General features: G+C 25.3%; 1 protein-coding gene across 1 annotated transcript; it reads left to right on the top strand.

Annotated features, from left to right (window-relative positions):
• The first annotated feature begins 15 nt into the window (after nucleotides 1–15).
• LOC117174908 (glutamate-rich WD repeat-containing protein 1) lies at nucleotides 16–25,910 on the top strand. The gene is made up of 4 exons (XM_033364349.1): nucleotides 16–157; nucleotides 7,753–8,335; nucleotides 16,553–16,951; nucleotides 25,303–25,910. The coding sequence occupies exons 2-4, from the start codon at nucleotides 7,770–7,772 to the stop codon at nucleotides 25,781–25,783; spliced, it is 1,446 nt and encodes a 481-aa protein (XP_033220240.1). The 5' UTR covers nucleotides 16–157; nucleotides 7,753–7,769; the 3' UTR covers nucleotides 25,784–25,910.

Genomic DNA, 25,910 nt, shown 5'->3' with positions numbered 1-25,910 from the left:
TTAGTTTCCGGTTTTCGCAAAAACGTGGTAAAGGCATGTTTGTTGAAAAACTGAAAAAATTCATGTACTGACATTTATTTTGCATCCTGTAGTATATCCCATCTCTGAGTATATCGTAGGTTTCACTGTTGATTTTTTGATAAACGAGACGAGAAATGTAAGTAAATTTGGTTAAAAATTAAGTTTTTGTGTGACCTATAACCTAAAAATGATCGTTAAAGTGTTGGGATTTTTTGTTTGTTTAGACCCTATTTATCTGTTAAAGGTTGTTATTTTAACAAATAGGGAAATTTTTAATTACATTTTGATATATTTGTACTTTTAAGGGTAGTAATTACAAGTCTATTGTAAAAAAGTAGAATATTTGTAGGTTAGGAAGGTATTGTGTGTTCGGTTTTTGTGTGTGTGTTTTATGCCTCCCACCTTTCATACAACTTTTTTTTTTATTTTCCGTTCCAAAATTTTTAAAAAAGATTATTCTAATATCTAAAACCTTCATTTAATTTATTTATGTTTTTAATTTTAATCAGTGACGAATGTCTATAACAAATATCCGAATGTATTTTTGGCATTTACTTGTGTATAAAGTATGTGTAATTTTTTCCAGAAACTTCCACTTGTTTTTGTAGTCTCACTTAATTTCGGACTTAATTATTAGAACATAATAAAAAAAATGCAACCATTTTAGGTCTAAGTCTTTTACAGAAAATTTTGAATTTAAAATTAACCATATTTTGGTAGACAAATTTTTTTTTCTTCGTTTATAATGAACTTTTTTGTTAAAAATTCAACTGTCTATTTTCAAGATTTACAATTTCTCAAACGGTTTTATTGTACTCTTAGTTCTCTTTTTTGTTTGATAAAATATTCTATTATATTTTTGGTTCAAAATTCATTTCTTTTGATTTTGGTAAACAATTTTATTATTTAGTTGAACATTTAATTATTTGAATAAAAATTCAACTATTTTGTTAAAATTATGTTTTTTGATAAAAAATTGAACAGTTTTTGAAAATTCATCGTTTTTAATTCAAAATTAATTCTTTTTTTTTTGGTTCAGCGTTTAATTTTTATCTTTTTTGGTTGAAAATTCGAACATTTGGATGAAAATCCGATTGTTCTGTTGATTATTCTTATTATGGGATTAAATATTAATAATTTTTCAATAGAAAAGTCTTTTTTTTCGTAGCAAAGAAAATTTTTTGTTAAAAATTCAAATCTTACGGTTGAAAATTCATGTGCCTTTTGACAGGGTTGACAATTTTTCGAATAGTTCTATTGCACTCTTAGTCTTCTTCATTAACTGAAAAATTTACTATTATCTTTTTGGTTTAGAATTCATCTATTTATGTTAAAAATTCTACTATTTCGTGAAAAAATTAATTATTTTGAATTAATTTCAACCATTTTGTTAAAAAGTCACTTTTTTAATCAAAATTTCAATTATTTTATCGAATATTCGTCTTTTTTGGATAGAAAAATCGTCCTCTTGGATTTAAGTTTTTTTAAATGTCATCTTTTCTTAAAATTCAAGTGTCTACCGAATATTTATTGTTTCTGGCTCGAAATTTTATCTTGCTTGTTTGAAAATTAACTTTTTTTGGTTGAAAATTCATTTTTCTTAGTTGAAAATGACCTTTCTTTAAAAATTCCAGTATCTTACGAATAATTCGCAGTTTTGGCTTGAAAATACAACTACATATTTGCTTAAAAATTCAAAATAAAAAAAATTAGTCTCTATGTTGAAAGTTTAATTTGATTGAAAATTCATCTTTTCGGGTTTCAAAGTCAACCGATTTCTAAAATATTTAACGTTTTCGCTTGAAAACTCAAATCATTTGTTAAAAATTAACCTTTTTTTAGTAGAAAACCTTTTTTTTGTTGTTGATAATTCAACTATTTTCTTGAATATTCGTTGTCTTTAGTTGAATTGTGAGTTGAATTATTTTGGATTCAACTTTTTTTTTATTTGAAATTAAAATCGTTTTTGGTTGCAATGTCTACGATTATATTGTCCGCTGAGAATTCGTCTAGTTTTTATTGAAAATTTATATTCTTTGGTTCTTCTTCTCTTCTTTTCATGGTCGAAAAATAAACTTTTTTTTTTAAATTTAAATGGTTTCTAAAAAGTTTGTATTTTTGGCTCCTTGGTTAAAAATAACTTTTTTTGTTGTTAAAAAACTCATCTTTTTGGGATTTTATAGTCAACGGTTGTATAAAGCAATGATATTTGATATTCGAAAACTCAACTCTTGCTGAAAATTCATCTCTTTTTGTGTAGAAAATTTGTTTTGGTTGAAAATGTAACTAGTTTTTTTAAAAATTAGAATATATTTTGACTTGAAATCTTAGGAGGGTTTGAAAGACTTCAGGGTATTTTGAAAGATTCCAAGGAGTATTCAATTGATTTCAATATTTTAATAGAATTTCAAAGGATCTGAAATGTTTTGGGGTATTTAGAAAGATTCCAAGGTATTTTCGAAAGTTTAAAAAAATGTCGAGGAATTTGAAATGATCTTGAACTGTTTAAAATATTTAAAAGCATTTAAAAAAACTCAATGGATATTTAATTTATTTCAAAAATTTCATTTTTAAGGATTTTAAATATTTTAGGGTATTTCGAAAGATATCAAGGTATTTTCAAGAGCCTTAACAAGTTTTAAGTTTTTTTTTTTAAGTTTTAAGAGCTTTGAAAAAATTCCAAAGGATTTAAAATATTGCAGGGTATTTTTACAAAATTCACAGAATTTTTAAGAGCATCAAAAAGTTTCAAAGGACTTAAAATATTTTAGCGCAGTTTTTTAAATTCCAAGAATTTTTTTAAAGCTCTAAAAATGTTCAGGGATTTCAAAAGATCTGCAAGAATTTTAAGAGTCCAAGGAATCTTCAATTGATTTCAGAAATTAAATGGGATTTCAAAGAATTTGAAATATTTTTAGAGATTTCAGTAGTTTCAAGAAATTTAAAGAAATTAAAATTAAAAATGGTTTTATTTTTTGGTCGCAATGTCTCCTATTATATTTTCCGTTGATAATTCGCCTTGTTTTGATTGAAAATTTATTTTTTTTGGGTTCTTTTCTTCTTTTCATTGTCGAAAATAAACTTTTTTTTTTTTAATTTTATATGTCTTCTAAAAAGTTTGTATTTTTTGCGGCTTGGTTAAAAATAACTTTTTTGTTTAAAAAAACTCATCTTTTCGGGCTTTAAAGTCAACGGCTGTATAAAGTATTGATTTTTGATGCTTGAAAACGAAACTGTTGCTGAAACTTCATCTGTTTTAGTCGAAAATTTATTTCAGTTGAAAATTTAACTATTTATTTATAAAATGGAATATATTTTGGCTTGAAGTCATAGGTGGGTTTGAAATAAGTTAGGTTATTTTGAAATATTTTATTGATTTCAGTATTTTAATAGGAATTCAAAGGATTAAAAATGTTTTGGGGTATTTAGAAAAGTTCCAAGGTATTTTTAAAAAGTTTTAAAAAATGTTGAGGGATTTCAAAAGATCTTAAAGGATTTTAAATGTTTAAGAATTTTATTTCAAAGGATTTTAAATATTTTAGGGTATTTTGAAAGATGACAAGGTATTTTCAAGAGCTTTAACAAGCTTTGAGAGATTTCACTGTTTGAAGGGTTTACGAAGAATATGAAATATTTCAGGTTATTTAAAAAAATTCCACGACATTTTCAAGAGATTTAAAAAGTTTCAAAGGACTTGAAATATTTTAGGGTATTTTTTTAAATTTCAAGGAATTATTAAACGCTTTAAAAAATGTCGAGGATTTCAAAATATCTGCAAGAATTTTAAAAGATTCCAAGGAATATTCAATTGATTTTGGTAATTTAATGGGATTTTAAAGGATTTGAAATATTTTGAGAGATTTCAAGGTAGTTTCAAGAGATTTTTAAAAAGAAATTTAAATAAAAAATGGTTCTATTTTTTGGCTGCAATGTCTACTAATATATTTTCCGTAGAGAATTTGTATTGTTTTGTTTGGAAATTCATATTTTTTGGTTCTTTTTCTTATTTTCTTCTTTTCTTTGTCGAAAAATAATCTTTTTTGTTGAAAATTCGAATTTCTTCTAAAAAGTTCGTATTTTCGACTGCTTGGTTAAAAATGAACTTTTTTTGTTGTAAAAAACTCATCTTTTGGTAGGGTTCTTAAGTTCCCGAGAATTTAAGTTCAGGTGTTATAACCGAGAATGTGACAGAATTTAGGAGAATTTAAAAGAATTTAAGAGAATTTAAGAATTTATTATTTTTAACAATATTTTTATTGTTCAGGTTATATCAGCGATTGAATAAAAATTATTTTCTAGTTCAGAAATATTCAGGAATTACAGTGTTTCATAAACAAATTTTTAATTTTCAAATGTATTCATTTATTAAAAAAAAAAGTTTTCTAATTTAAAAGATAACGCTTTAACAAAATATTGGAACTTTCAACAAAATAATTGAATTTTTAATATAATAGCTGAATATTAAACCTAAAAAGACAAATTGTCAACGAAAAAGTGTTATAGTTTATATTTTAATAAAAAAATAATGAAATTTATACAACAAAAAAAAAAAAGAATTGTAGAGCCAAAAAGACGAACTTCCAACAAATAATGATTTTTTACTCAAAAAATAAATAACAGTTTATCTAAATTATTGAACTTTCAAACCAGAAGACAAATTTTCTTTACAAAAATTCAATTTTCAAACAAAAAATATGACTTCAACAAAAGATCAATTTTCCACGAAACTGATGCATTTTTACGCAAAAAAACGAAATTTCAAATTGAACCATCTTTTTTTTACAAAAAAAACGCGAATTATTAACAAAAAATATCAATCCTAAAAAATATAAAAGTTCCATTTTCTGTTAAAAATGAATTCTAAACAAAAAAAAAAAGAAGTATTTTCCACTAAACATTTAAATTTTCAACCAGACATAAGCCTTAAATAAAAAACTTTCACAATGTAGTTTAACTTTGACCGAAGTAGTTGAATTTTCAATTAAAAAAGATTAATTTATAACAAGATAATTAAACTTTTAACCAACGAGATAACTTTTCAACTTAAGATATAAATCTTAAAAAAAAGTGATTTCTTAACAAAGCGATTCAACCAAATGTTTTAAACAAATTAGTTGAATTGTCAAGGAAAGAAAAACGATTTTTAACCAAAAAGTTGCATTTTCATACAGAAAATGAAATTTCTTCTATAAAAGATGAAGTTTTAAATCAAAAAGATAATTTTTCAAAAAAAAAGTTTAATTTTTTGTTGAAGAAGATTTTAGTCGAGTTTTTACGATCAAACTATGAATTTTTTTAACAAGAAATAATTTTCTAGCAACAAAATTGAATTTTTAATCCTAAAAGACGATTTTTTAACCAAAAAGGATGACTTTTTAACAAAATTGTTGAATTCTCTAGAAAATAATTGCATTTTTATCAAAAAATATGAAATTTATCTTAAAGCAGAAGAGATTTTTATTACAAAAAAGTTGTGTTTTCATCCAAAAAAGATTCCAGTTAACTCAGCAACATCAAAAATGGAATTTTTGTAACAAAAAAATAAGTTTCTACGAGAAAAATTGAATTTTCAATCCAAAAAGACGAGTTTTTTCAACCAAAAAGGATAAATTTTTAACAAATTAGTTCAATTCTCTACCAAATAGTTGCATTTTTATCAAAAAAAGATTTAATTTCTGCTAAAAGCAGGTAAGCTTTAAAATAAAATAAAAAACTTAAAAAAAAAAGAGTTGAATTTTCAACCGAAAAGTTAAAGAAAAACTACACTTTTCTATGAATTAAAATAAATTTTGAGATTCTCATAAATTCTCAGAGAATTTATTTCTCGGTTATATTCTTGGTAATATTCTCATTCTCGTTAACGTTCTCAAAGTGATATAACCGGCACAGAACTCTCTCTTTTGGGGTTTAAAGTTACCGGTTGTATAAAGCATTGAACTTTAAAGCTTGAAAACTCACTCTTGTTGAAAATTCATCTCTTTTTGTAAAAAAATTTGTTTTGGTTGAAAATTTAACATTTTTTTTTTAAAAGTGCAATATATTTTGAAAAATTTCAAGGAATATTCAATCGATTTCAGTCATTTAATAGAATTTCAAAGGATCTGAAATGTTTTGGGGTATTTAGAAAGATTCCAAGGTGTTTTCGAAAGTTTAAAAAAATGTCAAGGGGTTTGATAAGATCTTGAACGATTTGAAATATTTAAGAGCATTTTAAAAGATTTCAAGGAATATTTAATTTATTTCAATAATTTAATGTAATTTTAAAGGATTTTAAATATTTTAGGGTATTTCGAAAGATATCAAGGTATTTTCAAGAGTTTTAACAAGTTTTAAGAGATTTCATCAGATTTCACTGCTTCGAAGGGATTCCAAAGGACAAGAAATTATTCAGGTTATTTTAAAAAATTCCACGGTATGTCCAAAACAATTAAAATGTTTCAAAGGTCTTTAAATATTTTAGGGTATACTTTAAAATTTCAAGGAATTTTTAAAAGCTTTAAAAAATGTCGAGGGATTTCAAAAGATCTGCCAGAATTTAAAAGGATTCCAAGGAATATTAAAGGGTATTTTAAAACATTCCAAGGAATATTCAATTGAATTCAGCAATTCGATAGGATTTTAAAGGCTTTGAAATATTTCGAGAGATTTCAAGGTGTTTCCAAGAGATTTAAAAAAAAAATTTAAATAAAAAATGGTTCTATTTTTTGGTTTCAGTGTCTACTATTATATTTTCCCTTGAGAATTATTCTTGTTTTGATTGGAAATTCATATTTTTTGGTTCTTTTTTTTTTATTTTATTCTTTTCTTTGTGGAACAATAATCTTTTTTTTGAAAATTAAAATTTCTCTTAAAAATTCGTATTTTGGGCTGCTTGGTTAAGAATGAACTTTTTTTGTTGTATAAAAATGCATCTTTTCGGGTCTAAAGTCAACGGTTGCGTAAAGCATTGACCTTTGAACCTTAAAAACTCAACTCTTGTTGAAAATTTATCTCTTTTTGTAGAAAATTTGTTTTGGTTGAAGATTTAACTTTTAAAACAAAAGTGGAATATATTTTGAAAAATTCCAAGGAATGTTCAATTGATTTCCGTAATTTAATAGAATTTCAAAGGATTTGAAATGCTTGGAAATTTTTAAAAAGAAATTAAAACTAAAAATGGTACTATTTTTTTGGTCGCAATGTCTACTATTATATTTTCCGTTGAGAATTCGTCTTGTTTTGATTGGAAATTCATAATTTTTTTGGTTCTTTTTCTTCTTTTCATGGTCGAAGATAAACTATTTTGTTTTGAAAATTTAAATGGCTTCTAAAAAGTTCGTATTTTCGGTTGCTTGGATAAAAATGAACTTTTTTTTTTATAAAAAACTCTTTTTTCGGGTTTAAAGTCAACAGTTCTATAAGTCATTGAACTTTGAACCTTGAACACTTCACTCTTGCAGATAATTCATCTCTTTTTTGTAGAAAATTTATTTTGGTTCAAAATTTAACTTTTTTTTCAAAAAGTGGAATATATTTTGACTTGAAATTCTAGGAATTTAAAGCGTTTCATAATGACTTTAAGATACCTACATTAACTTTATTTTAAAGAATTTATTTCCCTATTTTCGTGAATTTATTTGGAGCTATTGAGTCTGAAATCCTCGCGTTTTCCTCGTTCGAAAATAACAAAAGGAAATTTCCTCAAGGATTTTTTCAATGGGGCTACCTGATTTGATTTATTTATAATTTCAGCTATAAGCGATATCAAGATGGAAGTTGATCCAGTAGACGATGTTAATGAAAATGGTGAGGATTTAGTAGGAGAAGAAGAGGAAGACGAAGACGAAGATGATGATGATGATGAAGAAGAAGAAGAAGATGGTAGCTCGGAAGAGTCAATGGAAGAAGATGAAAACGAGGTAGATACAGATGGATTCGCAGTGCCTCAGAGTGTCGAGAAATCAGTTTATCTGCCCGGTCAGCCTTTGGAGAAAGGAGAAGGATTAGATTACAATAGAAGTGCCTATCGAATGTATCATCAGGCACAAACAGGCGCTCCTTGTCTAAGTTTTGACGTAATTCGCGACGATCTAGGAATTTCACGCGAAACGTATCCACTCTCCATGTATTTGGTAGCCGGAACACAAGCAGCAAGAGCTCACGTAAATAACCTCCTGGTCATGAAAATGACAAATTTAACTGGAAAAAATGAAGCCGAAATAGGGTCCGATGACGAGTCCGATGACGATTCTAGCGACTCGGACGAGGAGAATGAGAAAGGTCCTAAAATGCAAGAAGTATCGATCAGACACCAAGGATGTGTTAACAGAATTAGGTTGGTTGAAAAGCTATCAAAATTCTCATTTAATTCTAATTCTTGGAGATGAAAATTCGAATATATTATTATCGAGACAGGGGTTTAGCAGTTCATGGGAAAACTTGAAATAAAAGAAAAGACGGAATTTTTTTCAGGAGTTTAAAGAAAAAAAATTGGCAAAAGTCGAGGATTTTCTGTAAGAAGCAGTTTTTAAATAAATATCGGGAAAAATTAGATCAGTCATATAGTAACTTTTAGTCACTTTTTAAAGATCAAGTCTCTATTGTCACTTTAAAAAATTAAAAGGTCACTTTTCTTTCACATAATTAAATTCAGTTATGTCTATTTCTGAAATGTCTTTAATTATCTTCAAATATTTCAAGGTGTTTAAAAAGATTTCTAGAATTTTTTAATAGATTTCAATAATTTATCAAAGGATATTAAAGATTTTAAAGGAATTTAGAAATATTCTAGGGAATTTCCAATTGATTTCATTAATATAATGTGATATTAAAAGATTTGAAATATTTTTTGGTATTTTGAAAGACTTCGCGTTATTTTCAAGAGCTTTAAAAAGTTTTAAGGGATTTTAAAAGATTTCAAAGGATTCTAAATTTTTTAGGATATTTAAAAAGGTTCCAAAGAATGTTTAAGAGCTTTGTATAATTTGAAGTTATGATCATGAATTCGGAAGATTTTAAGGTATTTTCAAAAGTTTCAAGGAATTTTCGTAACTCTTAAAAAAGTTTCAAAGGGTTTAAAAAAATATATTTCAATAATATTTCGAAGTATTTTAAAAGAGATTCCAAGAAATTTTAAATATATTTCAATAATTTGAAAGTATACCAAAGGATTTTGAAAGATTTTAGGGTATTTTTAAAACTTCCAAGGAATTTTCCAGAGCTTTAAAAAGTTTTAAGGATTTTAAATTGTTTAGCGCATTTAAAAATATTCCAAGGGATTTTGTATAGATTTAAATATTTTGAAAACTTCGAAGCAATTTAAAACAGTTTTAAACATTTTCAAGAGATTTCAGAAGATTAAAAAAAAATGGAAATTGTTTAGGGTATTTTCAAGGATTTGAAGACATTTTTAATAGTTTTTAATCATTTAAAAGTATTTCAACAAATTTGAAAGATTTTAGGGTATTTTTAATCTTTCCAAGGAATTTGAAAGAGTTTTAAAAAGTGTGAAGGGTTTTAAAAGATTTGAAATATTTAAGGGTATTTTAAACAATACCATGTCATTTTCAACTAATTTCAGCAATTTGAAGACATTCTAAAGGATTCGAAAGATTCCAGGGTATTTTTTATAATTCGAAGAGATTTTCAAAAGATTAAAAAAATTGAAAGGGATTTCAAAAGATTTCAAAGTAGGGTTTTTAAAAAGATTTCAAGGAATATTTAATTTTTTTAACTGATTTAATGGAATTTCAAAGGATATGAAATATTTTAGAGTGTTTTAAAAGATTTGAAGGAATATTCAACTGATTTCAATAATTTAATGTGATTTCAAAGGATTTCAAGTATTTTAGAGTATTTTTTAAAATTCCATCGAATAATTAATTTATTTAGTTTTATTTAGTGGGATTTAAAATGATTTAAAATAATTTAGCGTATTTCAAAAGATGTCAAGTCATTTTAAATAGTTTTAAAAAATGTCGAGGGATTTCAGAAGATTTCAAAGAATTTGAAATATTTAAGAGCATTTTAAAAGATTCCAAGGAATATTCAATTGATTTTAACCATTTAATGTGATTTCAAAATATTTTACATATTTAAGGGTATTGAAAATGACTACAAGGAATTTTTAAAAGATTTCTATAATTTGAAAGTGTTCCAAATGATTTTAAAGATTTTAGGGTATTTTTAAAACTCCCAAGGAATTTGAAAGAGCTTTAAAAAGTGCAAAGGATTTGAAATATTTAAGAGTATTTGAAACCCTTTCAGGTAATTTTCAGTTGATTTCAGTAATATAATGTAATTTTGAAGGATTTTGAATATTTGATGCTATTTTTGATGATTCCGAGGTATTTTGAAGAATTTTTAAAAGTTTTAAGGGAGTTCAGAAGATTAAAAAAAAAATTGCAAGGGATTTCGAAAGATTTCAAAGGGTATGGAATACTTTAGCATATTTTAAAAGATTCCAAGGAATATTTAATTTTTTAAACTGATTTAATGGAATTTCAAAGGATTTGAAATATTTTAAAGCGTTTCAAAAGATTCGAAGGAATATTCAACTGATTTAAATAATTGAATATGATTTCAAAGGATTTGAAATATTGTAGAGTATTTTGAAAGACTCCAACGAATTTTCCAGAGCTTTAAAAAGTTTTAAGGGTTTTACATTTTTTAAGGGTTTTAAAAATATGCCAAGGAATTTTTTAAAGAAAATTTTAAAAAATGGTAAATATTTTAGGCTATTTTGAATGATTCCAAGGTATTTTTAATAGATTTCAATAATTTTAAGGCATTCCAAAGGATTCGAAATATTCCAGGGTATGTTTTAAAATTCCAAGGGATTTTCAAAAGATTAAAAAATTTGCAAAGGATTTCAAAATATTTTAGAGGGTATGGAATACTTTTGGGTATATAAAATTATTCCAAGGAATATTTAATTTTTCAAACTAATTTAATGGAATTACAAAGGATTTTAAATATTTTAGGGTATTTTAAAAGATTCGAAGGAATATTCAACTGATTTTAATAATTCAATTTGATTTAAAGGATTTTAAATATTTTAGAGTATTTAAAAATATTCCATCGAATATTCAATTTATTTCAGTATTTTAATGGAATTTAAAAGGATTTTATATATTTTAGGGTATTTTAAAAGATGCCAAGGTATTTTCAAAAGCTATATAAAAATTGTCGAGAGATTTCAAAAGATTTTAAAGAATTTGAAATATTTAAGAGTATTTAAAAAAATTCCAAAGAATATTCAATTGATTGCAATAATTTGAAGGCGTTCCAAAGGATTCCAAATATTCTAGGGTATTTTGTAAAATTCCAGGGGATTTTCAAAAGATTAACAAAATTTGCAAGGAATTTCAACTGATTTGTAAGGATTTGAAATATTTTAAGAGTATTTTAAAAGATTTCAAGGAATATTCAATTGATTTCAATCATTAAATGTGATTTCAAATGATTTGAAATATTTTAAGGTATTTTGACAGATCTCAAGGTATCTTCAAGAGGATTAACAAGTTCAAATGGATTTTACAATATTTCTGTGTTTTGATGGGACTTCAAAAGATATGAAATATTTTAGGCTATTTAAAAAAAATCCACGATACTTTGAAGAGATTCAACCAATTTCAAGGGATTTCAAAAAGTTTCTAAGGATTGAAAATATTTTAGCTTATTTTTTTTAATTTCAAGGAATTTTTTAAATCTTTAAAAAGGTAACCTAGGCCTTTAAAAAGATCTTAAAAGATTCAAAATATTTTAGGGTATTTTGAAAGATTCCATAGGAATATTCAATTTATTTCAGTAACTTTTTGTGACTTCAGAATATTTCACATATTTTAGGGCATTTCTTATGATTCTAAGGAATATTCAATTTAATTCAGTAATTTAATGAGATTTCAAAGGAATTGAAATATTTATGATATTTTGAAAGATCTCAAGGTATTTTAAAGAGTTTTAACCAAGTTTTGAGGTATTGTCCATGATTTCACTGTTTTGAAGGGATTCCAAAGGATATGAAATATTTCAGGTTATTTAAAAAAATTCATTTGTAAGAGATTGAGAAAGTTTCAAGGGATTTCAAAGATTTCAAAGGGCTTGAAATATTTTAGAAAATTAAAAAATGTTCTGAGGAATCTTTATTTGATTTCAATCTTTTCAGGGATCTCAAAGGATTTTAAATATTTTAGGGTATTTCGAGAGATTCCAAGGTATTTTTAAAAGATTTAAAATAATAAATTTAAATTAAAAATGGTTTATTACATTTGCACCAGATTTTATATTATAAATTCTCAAAGATTTAAACTTTGGTCTTAAATATTAATTTCTATGGAAAATGAAAAATTAGTCGAGTAAAAGTCAGGGAATTTTGAAAATGAATTTTTGCGGCCACTCTGTTTAAATTAAAAACCTTAAAAACCTGGAAATCTCCTTTTACTTTTCACGAGAACCCTGAATAAAATCGTTTAGTCTATTATTAAAGAAACATTTCGTTAAAGAAATCTTGTTACTGAAAAGTTTTTTATTTATCAAGATAGAACTGATCTTTTACTCATTACAGAATAAAGAGATTTTTATCCATTTATTGTAGACTTTACCAATTATTTTATAGATTGCAATGAACAGGCTTTAATATTGTGAATAATTCTATCAGTTTTTTATTTCGTCGCCGCTAAAATAGAAGGTTAAACTGTACGTTTTTTGTGATATTCAACTTACAAATAATAAAAATATTAGTTGAAAGTTTTGATGTTAATTCAGAATTAGAATAAGCTATGGCCATATTTTCAAGGGTTTCACCACCCGGGTTTTGAGTGTACACCAGATTTCAAAACGTTACTAAAGATTTCAAAAGTTTTCAAACTATTTCAAAGATCTAAAAATATTCAATAGGGTTTGAAACATTTTACAAAGGTTTTATTTATTTTAAAGATTTTAAAACATTTTAGAAGATTTGAATAGATTTTAGTAAGATTTCAAATAATTCAATGATTTCAACGAATAAAAAAGATTTTTACAAATATTTAAGAAAAATTTCACAAATAATTCAAGATTTCGAAAATTTCATAAATATTTAAGGATTTGAAAAAGGCGTGTAATCAGATTTTAAAGATTTCACAAAGATTTCGAACATTTCCAAAAATGTTAAAACTTTCAAAAGATTAAAAATTTTTTGAATGGTTATTGGGAATGGTGGTCTACCATTTCGCCACCTGGTGCCGAAAACTGGATCTAGAAAGAGTAGGTGCCATTTTAAATATGTACATTAATTTTTGCATAAAAGTTTGTTTACGATATTTTTGTGAAGTCTAAAACAATGATTGAATACGAATAATAGACGATTTAGGGTGGCCATTTTAATCGAAGAAAAAAATTCCTGGTCATTTCCTGGTTCGAAAAAATTTTTCATGGTCAATGAAATTTAAAAAATTGAACTCGAAAGCTAATAATTTTTCCATTGTAATAAATTAAAACTGAGCTGCAAATGAAAGCACTCAAAGTGGAACTCTTGAATTTCGAACTTTTAAAATTGAAGTTTAAAAGTTTTTTAATTCAATAATTGGAATAAAAGGAAGCTGCTAACACTTTTAAATTAAGCAATTTTTAATTAAATACACTTGAACTGCAAAATAAATTTTTTAACTTTTATAAATTCTAGAGTTCAAAGATTCAGATTCAGTTCTAAAAATACAAATCCACGTCATCATTTCCAATGCACGAAAGTCTAGATTAAAGAATCAATCAATGAATTTAAAAATGGTCAAAATCATATAATTTTATAGCAATTTTAAGCCAGAAACATTAAAAATTTAACGATTACATTTTTTCAAACTGAAAAATTCTTAAATTAAGAGTTAAATTATTTATATTTCAAATGTTTAAAAAGTCCATAAAATGCTTCTAAATTTTATTTGAAAATCTTGAAAAATCTGCATGTTTAAATTTTTTTTCAAATTTTTTATTATTTTTGAAATTATTTTAGAACTTTTAAACATTCCTTAAAATTAATCCAATTTTTTCTATTTTTTTAAATCCTGCCAAATTAAATAAACTTCCTTAAAATCTTCCACATTCATTTTTGATAATTTCGTAAATGTTTCTAAAACTTTTTAAGTAATCACTCAAAATTATCTTTTCAAAATAAAAATCATTTTCAACTTTCATAGAAGATGTTTTTTGATCTTCTGAAGCCATTCAAAATTCTTAAAAATCTTTTAAACTTGTTCGAAATCTTCCAAAATCTATATTTTGTTTTAAATTAGGCCTTGGGTTATTTACACCGAAATTCAACAATTTTTTACCTACAAATTAAATTTTTTAAACAGAACAAATAAAATGTAACGTTCAAAATTTAGTTTTTAATATTTACTATAATTACTAATTTTAAATAAACAGTCAGATATTTCTAAATATTAATTAATTCTTATTTTTCTTAATTAAAAAATTCCAAATTGAATAGTTAAAAAATTTAATATTTGATACTGAAATAATACGTGAAATTTAATAAAAGCTTTAAATTATGAATATATATTATTTCGAAGTTATTTAAAAATTGAAAATAGTTTATAAAGTTTCAATCAGGCGTTTACATTTGTTTGACTAATAAGACTTTCCAATTAGAATAGTTTACATAATTTTTAACGTTAGAAACGGGAAATTCTAAAATTTCAAACAGATTTCTAATCGTCTTGTAAAATTAATTATTATTCACTTTTTAAATCTTAAAGAAAAGTTCAATTTTAAGAATCACTATTAAGGGCATGTGATACTTACAGTTTCCCCGGCTTTTTTTCCACAAAAATGAAAATTTTTAAAAACTGAATTCGGAGATGCTATAAAATATCATAACGGACGTCCCCGGACTCTTTTTTGAGGGATAATAACAAAAAAAAACATTTATTGTGCTAAATAAAAATTTTATGCATATGTATTATTTTGAGGTTACGTCGTTTTTCTTCTCTGCCTTTCCGATAATCTGGAAATTATTTATGAAATAAACTTTTCTGATTGCCTGAAAAAGGGGTGTGTAGTTTGGAAGTAAGGCACAGGAGAATTGTAACATACATAACCTCCAAATGTACACACCTTGTTAGCAATATCAAAAAATTTTTTGAAAAAAAAAACACAAATAAAGTGTGCGAGGACGTCCGTTAGCATGTTCGCTATCATTTCCCAAATTTTTAAGAAAAAATATTGATTATTCTAGAAAAAAAGCCGTTGGAACCTAAAACTGGTAAAATCGATAAATTCCTAAGCGCTATGCAAATTAATCAGATTTTGCTAAATTAAAATTTTTTTGAATTAAACCAAAAAAAAAGTGTGTGGGGACGTCCGTTAGCATGGTCGCTATCATGTTTCAAATTTTTAAGATAAAATATTGATTATTAAAGAAAAAAAGCCGTCGGAACCTAAAACTGGTAAAATCGACAATTTTCTAAGTATCACATGCCCTTAATTCTTATTGACAGTTGATCAACTAAAAATATTTTTCATTTAAAATCTTCGATTTCAAATGCTTCTAATTTCTAATGGCTTAAGTCTTTAAAACGGCATTTTAAAATTCCTTAAAATAAAATGTACACTTAGCAATTAAAATCTAAAATAAAACATTTGTTCAAGTGGAAGATTTTAGAAATACGTCAAAAAATAAATTCACTGTCATTTCCCTGTCTCATAGGATTCCCGATTTTTTGGTCCAGCGGCCACCCTGCGATTGGAATTTAAATAAGAATTCTATCCTGACTTTTAGATCAGTCTTTAAATAGTAAATGCTCCATGTATAAATTGATGAAAATTTACTTTGAGTTCATTTTTACTTTAAAATATGTCCATTTATGGACATATGTAAATTCTATCTAAACCCCTTTGTTTACAAAATCACTTATTTTTAGTATCCAATAAATACTTTAAACTTCGCAACGAAAATCGTTAAAACACTTTTATGCGGAAATTAAAATGGATCTTTAAAATCGTACCTATTCTTTCTAGTTCGAATTTTTCTTACCAGGTAACGTATCATAGTTTAACCATTCCCAATAGTAAGCCAGATTTCTAAGATTTCAAAAGATTTTACACAGATTAAATTTTTTTTAATGATTTCAAATGAATGCAAAAGATTTAAAAAAGAATGCAGCACACCTGATTTAAAAGATTTCGTATCATTTCATATATTTCAATGATTACAAATGAATACGAAAGATTTCACAAATATTTCAAAGATGTTAAACTATTTCAAATGGTTCTAAACGAACACAAAAGATTTTTAAAAATTCACAAGGAATTAAGGTTTTCAAATATTTTATAGACATTTAAAAGGATTCCAGAAGTTTTCACAGAAATTTCAAGATTTCACAAACATTTTCAGTACTTCAAAAGATTTCTAAGAATATACTTATGTTCGCAAAAACTTAAGAATTTGTTTATTTATGTTTCTGCTTTCTTTAAAAATTGTTGACCAATAAAAAATGAAATTGCTCATTTCTCACATCTATAACAAACGATTATTTAAATATTTCATGTAAAAAAAAAGACTTTCCCCCTTTTCTAGATGTACACAATTGGAAAATACAACATTGGCAGCAAGTTGGAGTGAATTAGGTCGCGTTCACATTTGGGACTTAAAAGAACAACTAAAAGCATTAGACGATCCCCAATTACTGGAAAAGTATCGAAAGAATTGTGAAAAATCGGAGAAGGCTGTGAAGCCAATTTTCACTTTCAAGGGTCACTTGACCGAAGGTTATGCAATTGATTGGAGTCCGACGAGAGAAGGATTTTTGGCTACTGGTGATTGCAAGGGCAACATTCACATATGGAACTATGCAAACGGTTTTCAGTGGAATGTGGATCAAAAGCCTTATAATTCACACGCACCGCACAGTGTTGAAGATTTGCAGTGGTCTCCTAACGAGAGGAACGTTTTGGCTTCTTGTTCTGTCGACAAAAGGTATTACTTGTTCTCGTTTTAGTTCGATTTTTTCCCCTATTTTCCCCCTTTTTAAAGAAATTTTTTTTCCATCTGTTTTCAAGAAAATTTCCCCTTTTTCTCGGATTTTTCGCCTAAATTGGAATTGAATTAATAGAACCCAATAAGAAAACCAAACTATTTTGATTGGAAAGTCTACTATTATATTTTTTGTTAAAAATTCTACAATTTGAATGAAAATTCTATTATTTTGTTGAAACTTCAACTGTTTTGTGAAAAACTCATATGTTGTGGTCGAAAATTTAACTGTTTGGTTAAAAATTGATTTGTTTTGGTTAAAGATTCAACTATTTTGTTGAAAATTCGTATTTTTTCGTAGAAAATTAATGTTCTTGGTTAGGAATTTGTCCTCTTTGGCTCAAAACGCAAATTAATTTTTGTTCATACTGAAAATTAACTTATTCCATTTTTTATCGAAAATGCATCTTTTTGGTAGAAAATTAATCTTCTTAGTTTAAATGTTCATCTCTTATCCTAGAAATGTAATCTTTTTTTATTACAAGTTCAACTGTTTGGCTTAAAATTAATCTGTTTTGGTTAAGGGTTTAAATATTTTGTAGAAATTTCACCTTTTTTTTAAAGTGCAACTATTTCGCTTCAGATTAATCTGTTTTTGTTAAGGATTCAACTATTTTGTTGCAAATTTTGTTTGTTCAAAATTACTTTTTTTATCTAAAAATTTAACTATTCCATTTTTGTTTGTAAATTCAACTATTTGATTGCAATTCATATATTTCATTGAAATTTTTTTTTTATTAGATAATTAATCTTCTTGCTTAAAAATTCAACTATTTGGTTGAAAATTTTTCTTGTTTGGTAAATAATTATTTCTGACTTGAAAATTTAACCTATTTGTTTTTTGGTTAAAGTGTAATTTTTCTCTCAAAATTTTAGATAACGAAAGTACTCCAAGTACTATTTAGAGTAGAAGAAATATTTCCTGATTTCATCAGGTTGCTTAAAAGTTAATTCCTTCAACTGAAAATTTGAACACCCAATTTTTGGTTGAAAATCGATCTTTTCTTGTTCAAAATTCAAGAATTTGGATAATTTTGTCTTTTTAAATTGATAATTCAAGTATTAAATTAAAAATCCATATATATATATATATATATATATATTAATTTAAAATTCATTTCTTTGGTTAAAATATGAGCTATTTTATTAAAAACTTACTTTTTTTATGAAAAGGAAATGTTTTTCCGAAAATTGAACTATATTGTTGAAAATTTGTTTCTTTTGCGTTGAAAATTATTAGTTTTCCTTTTAACTGAAAATGTAAATATTATTCTAGTTGAGTATTCCGTAATTTTAGCTACCAATTTATCTAGATGGTCAAAAATTCAACTGTTTTTGTTCAAGAATTAGTTCAAATTGGTTAGTTAATTAGTTCAAAGTTAATCAAGTTACAAAAAATTTAACTTCCAGTCAATTATTTATAATGTTAGTTGCGAAGTTATCTCTTTGTTTGGAAATGGAACTATTTTTTTAAAGTTAACTTTTTGTGGAAAGTAATTTCTTAAGTTGAAATTTAATTATTTAAGTTCTAGTTAACAATTTACCTTTCTTAGTAAAAGTTATTTTTTTTGTTCTGTTGAAAATTCAACCATTTCAATTAAAGATTCATTGTTTTAGTTAAAACTCATCTTTTTGGTTTAAAATTTAACCAATCCAGTCCGAGATTCACAATTTTAGCTGAAAATTCATCACTCAGCTTGAAAATTGAACTATTTTCTTGAAAAACCGTTTTTTTTTGTTCAAATTTAAGTTTTTCAACTAAAAGTTTAACCATTCTATTTTTTGTTGAAAATTAATATTTTTTAGTTCAAATATTAGATAATTGTTTCAAAATTAAATAATTGTGCAATTTTTTTCTCTGTTATGTTTAAGGATGCTTGAAATGAACGACATGAATTCAAATGAATTTTTGTGTTTAGACAAATGTTAATGCAGGTGACCGTTTTAATCGAAGAAAAAAATACCCGGTCATTTTCCGTTTTTTTCCCAGTTCGCAAACATTTTTCCTGATCAATAAAACTAAAAAAATCGAACTCTATTCTAAAAATTTTTCCATTTAGAGTAATAAAAAAAAACAAATTGAAGTTTAAAAGTTTTTTAATTCAAAAATGTTGCATTTAATTGCTCCAGATAAACTGCAAAGTTCAGAATGGTTATCAGTCATAAATATATAGTTCAAAAACTTAGATTAGGTTCCAAAAATATAAATCCACATTTACATTTTCAATGCTCTAAATTAAAGAATCAATCAATGAACTTCAACAATTTTCAAAATTATATTATTAAGTTATTTTGCGCTAAAAACATTAAAAATTAAAAAAATTTTCAGCTTAAAAATTCTTAAATTGGAAGTTAAGTGATTTGCAATTTAAATAGTTTAAGCATCCTTGAAAAGTTAATTTTTTTTTTCAAAATCTTGAGAATTCTAGAAGTTTAAAATTTTCCAAATTTAAAATTATTTTTGAAATTTTTTCAGAACTTCTAAATAACTTTTTAATAATTAAATTTGCCCTACAATTTCTAGAAAATCCTGTGAATTTAAATGAATTTCTTTCAAATTTTGATTTATAAATAACAATTCACAACTTATTATTTGTAAAAGAAATTAGAGGAATTTTAAGAGATATTTAGAATTTTTAAAGATTCAAAATAAATTTAGAACTTAAAATGATATCAAATAATGTGAACGAAGTGTGTGTATCGATTTCAAGCAAAAAATTTAGAAGCTTTTTAATAATTGTCAAAGGCTCCAAAAGAATAAAAAGATTTTCTTAATATTCCTACAAAAATTGAAAATGATTTTTTAGTTTGAAAAATTATTTTAACAGAATATTTAAAAAGATTTTCAAAATTGTAAGAAAAATTCTATTTACTTTATAATATGTTTAGATTTAGAAGTTCTGAAAGAAAATTGCACACACTTCATTTAAATTACTTGGCATCATTTCAAGTTTTTAATTAATTTTGAATCTTTTCAAAACTTCTAAATATCTCTTAAATTACTCAAATTTTCTCTTCAAATAATAAGTGTTCAATTATTTATTATTTCTACATACAGATTCAACAATTTCGCTTACAAATTAAACATTTTTAAAATAGAACAATCAAAATTGTAACGTTTATTAAGATTATAAACGTTAAAAGTTTAAAATCTCTTCGCAGTTCTAGGGATTCAAAGCTTTATATGTAAAATAATTCAATTTCAAATTGTTTACTTTTCATTATTTGGTTTCTTTTTCTAAATTACAAAATTTCACATTAAATGGGTTAAAAATTGAATAGTTTAGACTGAAACAATATTTTTAATTTATTAAAATCCTTTAATTACGAATATCTTATTATGAAGTTATTTTTAAGTTGAAAATAGTCTATAAAGTTTCAATCGCACCTTTACATTTTTTTAATTACTAGACTTTCGAATTGAAAGACTAACAATCTGGAACGTCTTAAACTTTGCTAAAATTATAATCCTTTTATGAAACAAATTATTGTTCAAATTTTATTACTTAAAGTACAGATCCATTTGAAAAATTATTTATTCATTTATTTATATTTACAGTTGACAAAATAATACTGTTTTTTATCGAAAAATTTCAACTTCAAACGATTTTAATTTTAATTTGTTTAAACCTTCAAGACTGCACTTTAAAATTCTTTAAATTAAAAATATACGCTTAAAAATAAAAAGCTACAGGGTGCCCATTTTAATCAAAGAAAAAAATTCAAAAGTTCGAAGGTTCAGATTCAATTAGCAAAATATAAAACCACATCATCATGTTCAGTTGTCTAAATTTAAGAATCAATGAATGCATTAAAAAAATGTCAAAATTATATAATTTTAAGAAATTTTAAGCTACCAATATTAAAAATTGAATGATTACATTTCTTATGAGCTGTTTCATATTTTTTCAAAAATTTCAGAACTTCTAAACATTTTTTAAAGTGATTAGAATTATTCCTAAATTGTTTCCTAAAACTGTCTTTAAAATCCTGCGAAATTAAATAAATTCCCTTCAAACCTTGCTCATTCATTTTTGATAATTTTGTAACTCTTTTCTAAATATTTTGTATTCTTCTGAATTCTTTCAAAATTCTTAAAAAGCTTCTAAATTTTTTGTTCAAAGCCTGAAAAATCTATATTTTGTTTTAAATAAGGTCGTGGACTATTTGCACCGAAATTTTGGTCATAGGTGTTCAATTGTTATGTATACATAACAATTCAATAACTGAATTTTGAATAACAATTTTTTCAAATTGAACAATTTAAATTGTAACGTTCAAAGTTTAGCTTTGTTGTTTAGTTTTGAATATTTAATTTATAATTACGGATTTTAAATGAATAGTCAGATATTTCACAATATGAAAGTGTTTCTTATTCTTAATTTAAAAATATCAAATTGCCTCTAATTTTAATTTTTTAAGTCTTTAAAACTGCATTTTAAAATTCTTTAAATTAAAATGTACGCTTAAAATTTAAAAATCTAAAATGGAAAATTTGTTATGTAAAAGATTTTCGAATTACGCATTCTAAACTGAATGATATCATAATTTAAAGAGATACAAATTTAACTACTTATTAAAAAAACGGTTGAACGGTTGATGGACAGATTTTTTGCTTCTAAAAATTTGTAAAATTCCCGGTAGAAAAATAAATTCACTGTCATTTCCTGGTTTTTCCCGGCCTTATATAATCATATATTTCCCGGTTTCCCGATCCAGCGGCCACCATGAATCTAAAATAAATAATTTTTAAAGTAAAAGATTTGCTAATTACGTATTGTAAAATGAATGATATAATTGAAGAATATATCAATTTAACTAATTATTTTAAAAGCTATTGAAATCGAACTTAGACAGATTTTTCTTCTGGAAACTTGTAAAATACCCGGTCATTTCCCGGTCCAGCGGCCACCCTGTATTGTTACTTTTAGTTGACCGGGAAAATTGAAAAACTTGACCGGGAAATGACTGGGAATTTGAAATCGCCCGCCGAATCACTGCCCTGGTAAATAATAATTGTTGATTACCGGTAATCAGTACTTCAGTAACCAACCCTTCATTAACTTCCTGGCTAATATTGGCTTCTCGGAAGTACAAGGATTCTACATGAAACTGAAGTTCGCGACATTTTCGACAACAAAAATATTTTTTTTTTGTTTGTAAAATCTCGAGACCTAAAATTGTATCGTTTTAAATAGTTCCATTTGATGTCAAAAGAAGCCCTTAACAGTTTCATCCCCCTACCATTCAAGGATTCCCCCCAAAATTATCCAATAAGCACTAAAAAATGAAAAAAAATCTCCTAACTTCAAGACCTGAAATTTTATTATTTTAAATGATTTTTTAGTGTGTAGGAGATGATTTTGGGGGTGATCCTAGAGCGGTAGGGGGATGAAACTGTAAAGGGCTTCTTTTGACATCAAATGGAACTATTTAAAATGATAAAATATTAGATATTAAATTGAACCATTTAAAAGAATAAAATTTTAGATATCAAAGTGAGGGGATTTTTAATGATTTTGTTCATGTTTGGATGATGATTTTTGAGGGGTGATGCTAGAGTTACAGGGGGATGAAACTGTTTTGACTTTTTAAACATCAAATTGAACCATTTAAAACAATTCAAAATTTAATTTTCAAATTAAATTAAAAATTATCAAGAAAGTCACGCGTCCTTGAATTTCTATTACCTAATGTTAAAAACATAATCAGTTTTAAAATTCATAATAACAAATTTTTCAATATTAAAAGTTAAAAAAAATTTTAATGGACTTAAATAATTGATTATATTATTATATTTAACAGATACAACAAATAAATTACAATTTTTACAATCTGTTAATACTACTGCAAAGAATTTTTCCCCTTCAGTTGCGATAGCGTTTTTCAAAACTTTTCTATTCAAAATAAAAAGTTACTTTTTATTTTTAAAGTGTTTTCGAATAAAAAAGTGTTTTCAAAAATTTGAAATTCGACAATTTAAGCAGTTTTGACTTTGAAACATTAAATATACTTTACAGTAATATCAAATTAAAAATTATTTTTATTCAAAAGCGCTAATGAAATTTCCATTCCTTTGAATTTTAAGTCATCAATTTTTAAAGTTTTTAATTTTTTTTTCGAACTTCTATCCTGAAATAATTTTATTTGCAGATTCTCGATTTGAAAAAACTCTTAAATTTTGAAAGCCTTGAATTTATTTTTGACCACTTACTTTTATTACTATTAATATTTTTTAAATTGTATTATTTATGTCGAAAACATTTATTTGTAAACAATTATCGGCAATTTCTCAGTTCAAATACTTTAAATAAAATTCTTTGTTTTTCAAGCTCTGTCCAGTTATACTAGAAGCTTTATAAAAAAAAAATATTTTCGTTGTCGCGACGTTGCGAACTTCACTTTAATGGATTCTGTAATATCAGGATGGCCGTTTTAATCTACGAAATAAATTCCTGGTTTTTTCCCGGTTCGCAAAAATTTTTCACGATCAATGAAATTTAAAAAATGGAACACTAAAGTTACAAAAGTTTCCACTTGAAGTAATAAAAACTGAGCTTTAAATGAGAGCACTCAAAGTGGAACCTTTAAATTTTGAACTTTTAAAATTGAAATTTAAAAGTTTTTAATTCAAAATTTTTGTATTAAAATGCTCAATAATTAACGCTTATAAAATTAAAGGTACTAACATTTTTCAATATAAAAAAAATATAAATCCACGTTATAATTTTCAATGCTCTAAATTTAAAAATCAATCAATGAACAAATTTGCAAAATTATATAATTTTAAGGTATTTTAAGCTAGAAACCTAGAATACTGAAAAATTGAAAAAAATTTAACTGAACACTTCTTAAATTAGAAATTAAATGATTTTCTTTTTAAATAGTTTAAACATCCTTGGGAAGCTTCAAAAAAATTTTTTAAATTCTTGAGAAATCTAGAAGTTGTTTTAAATTTGTTTTAAATTTAAAATGATTTTGGACATTTTTTCAAAACTTCTAAATATGTCAAAATTAATTGAATTTTTTCTACAATTTTCAGAAAATCCTGCAAATTTTAGAAAATTTCTTTGCAATTTGGATGTATAAAGAACAATCGAACATTTATTATTTATAGGCGAAATTTGAGTAATTTTTATAGGTTGTAGAGGTTTTGAAAAAAATTCAAACTCAATGTAAAACTTGAAATGATAGCCTAATATAAAAGAAAATGTAGATTTTCACAGATTTTAAACAAAAAATTAGATTCTTTCAACAATTGTGAAAGGCTTCAAAAGAATAAAAACATTTTCTTATGATTCATAGGAAAATAAAAAATAACTTTTTAGTTTGAAAAACTATTTTAAGAGAATATTTTAAAAGTTTCTGAAAGATTTAAACACAATTCTCAAAAAAGATTCTAGAAGATTTTAAGAAAACTTTCTAAAATTTGTATGATAATTTTCAAACTATTTAAAACTTCTAAATATATCTTAAGATTACTCAGATTTTTTCTACAAATGTTTATTTTTAATTATACATCAAAATTTAAAAATTTCACTCGCAAATTAAGCATTTTTCAAATACAACAATTAAAATTGTAACGTTCAAAGTTTAAAGGCTCTTCGAAATTTTTACGATTCCAGGTTTTCTATGTCAAAGAATTCAGTTAAAGATTCTTTACTTTTAAAGATTTGGTTTCAATTTACTTGTCTTAAATAAAAATTCAAATATTGCTAAATATTCAATAATTAATCTTTTTTTAATTAAAAATTTCAAATTGAATGGGTTAAAAATGGAATATTTTAGACTGAACCAATATTTTAAATTTAATAAAATCTTTTTATTAAGAATATATTATTATGAAGTTATTTTTAAGCTGAAAATAGTTTATAAACTTTAAGTCACACGTTCACATTTATTTAATGACTAAGACTTTCAAATTGAAACCGTTTAAGTTTTAACGTTAAAATCTGAAAATTTTTAAATTTTGAACTGGTTTAAAATCATTTTGACACATCGTTTTTGTTCACTTTTTATTAAAAGTACAGATAAATTTAAAAAAAAAATGATTTATTTATTAAGTAAAAATGGTTTTTTCCAAAATTTTGAACTGAAAAGGATTTTATGTTTTATTGAAAAACATAACAATTCAACTAATTATTTAAAAATTGTTGAAATCGAACGTGGACAGATTTTTCTTCTACAAAATTGTAAAATTTCCGGTAAAAAAAATCACTGTCATTTCACGGTTTCACGGTTCATCGGCCACCCTGAATATAATAATCGAATTAAAATCTTTCGATCTATTTTAGTATAAAAATCTGGGACACAAGAGTGGATCCAAAGTCAGCTTGTATGCTGACAGCAAAAGATGCTCATACAGCGGATGTGAATGTCATATCCTGGAATCGAAAGGAGTCAAGATTCCTCGTCTCCGGAGGCGACGACGGTGTAGTTGCCGTTTGGGACTTGCGTCAATTCGGCTCTAGCACTCCCGTTGCCATTTTCAAGCAACACACGGCGCCAGTCACGACAGTAGAATGGCACCCAGAAGACTCGACTGTCTTCGCTTCCGGTGGAGCCGATGACCAAATAGCCCAGTGGGACTTGTCCCTGGAAGTCGATAGTGACCATCCACAGGCCACGGATATGCCCCAATTGCCTCCACAGCTCCTCTTCATTCACCAGGGACAAACCGACATCAAAGAACTTCACTGGCATCCCCAATGTCCCGGAACTCTCATCTCGACAGCGCAATCCGGGCTCGACATGTTCCGGACGATTAGTGTATAGTAAGTTTTCTATTTCTTCTACAATTTCACATCTCAAAGAATAATGACTTTCTTTAATTGTGATTAGTTAGTTTATTTACGATTTCTTATAAAATGTAAACAAAATAAAAGAAGATACATTTTAAAAA

The sequence above is a fragment of the Belonocnema kinseyi genome, chromosome 6 (genome assembly GCF_010883055.1).
Source record: "Belonocnema kinseyi isolate 2016_QV_RU_SX_M_011 chromosome 6, B_treatae_v1, whole genome shotgun sequence".
In the NCBI taxonomy this organism is placed as follows: domain Eukaryota; kingdom Metazoa; phylum Arthropoda; class Insecta; order Hymenoptera; family Cynipidae; genus Belonocnema; species Belonocnema kinseyi.
This window is presented reverse-complemented; position numbering and strand designations above follow the sequence as displayed.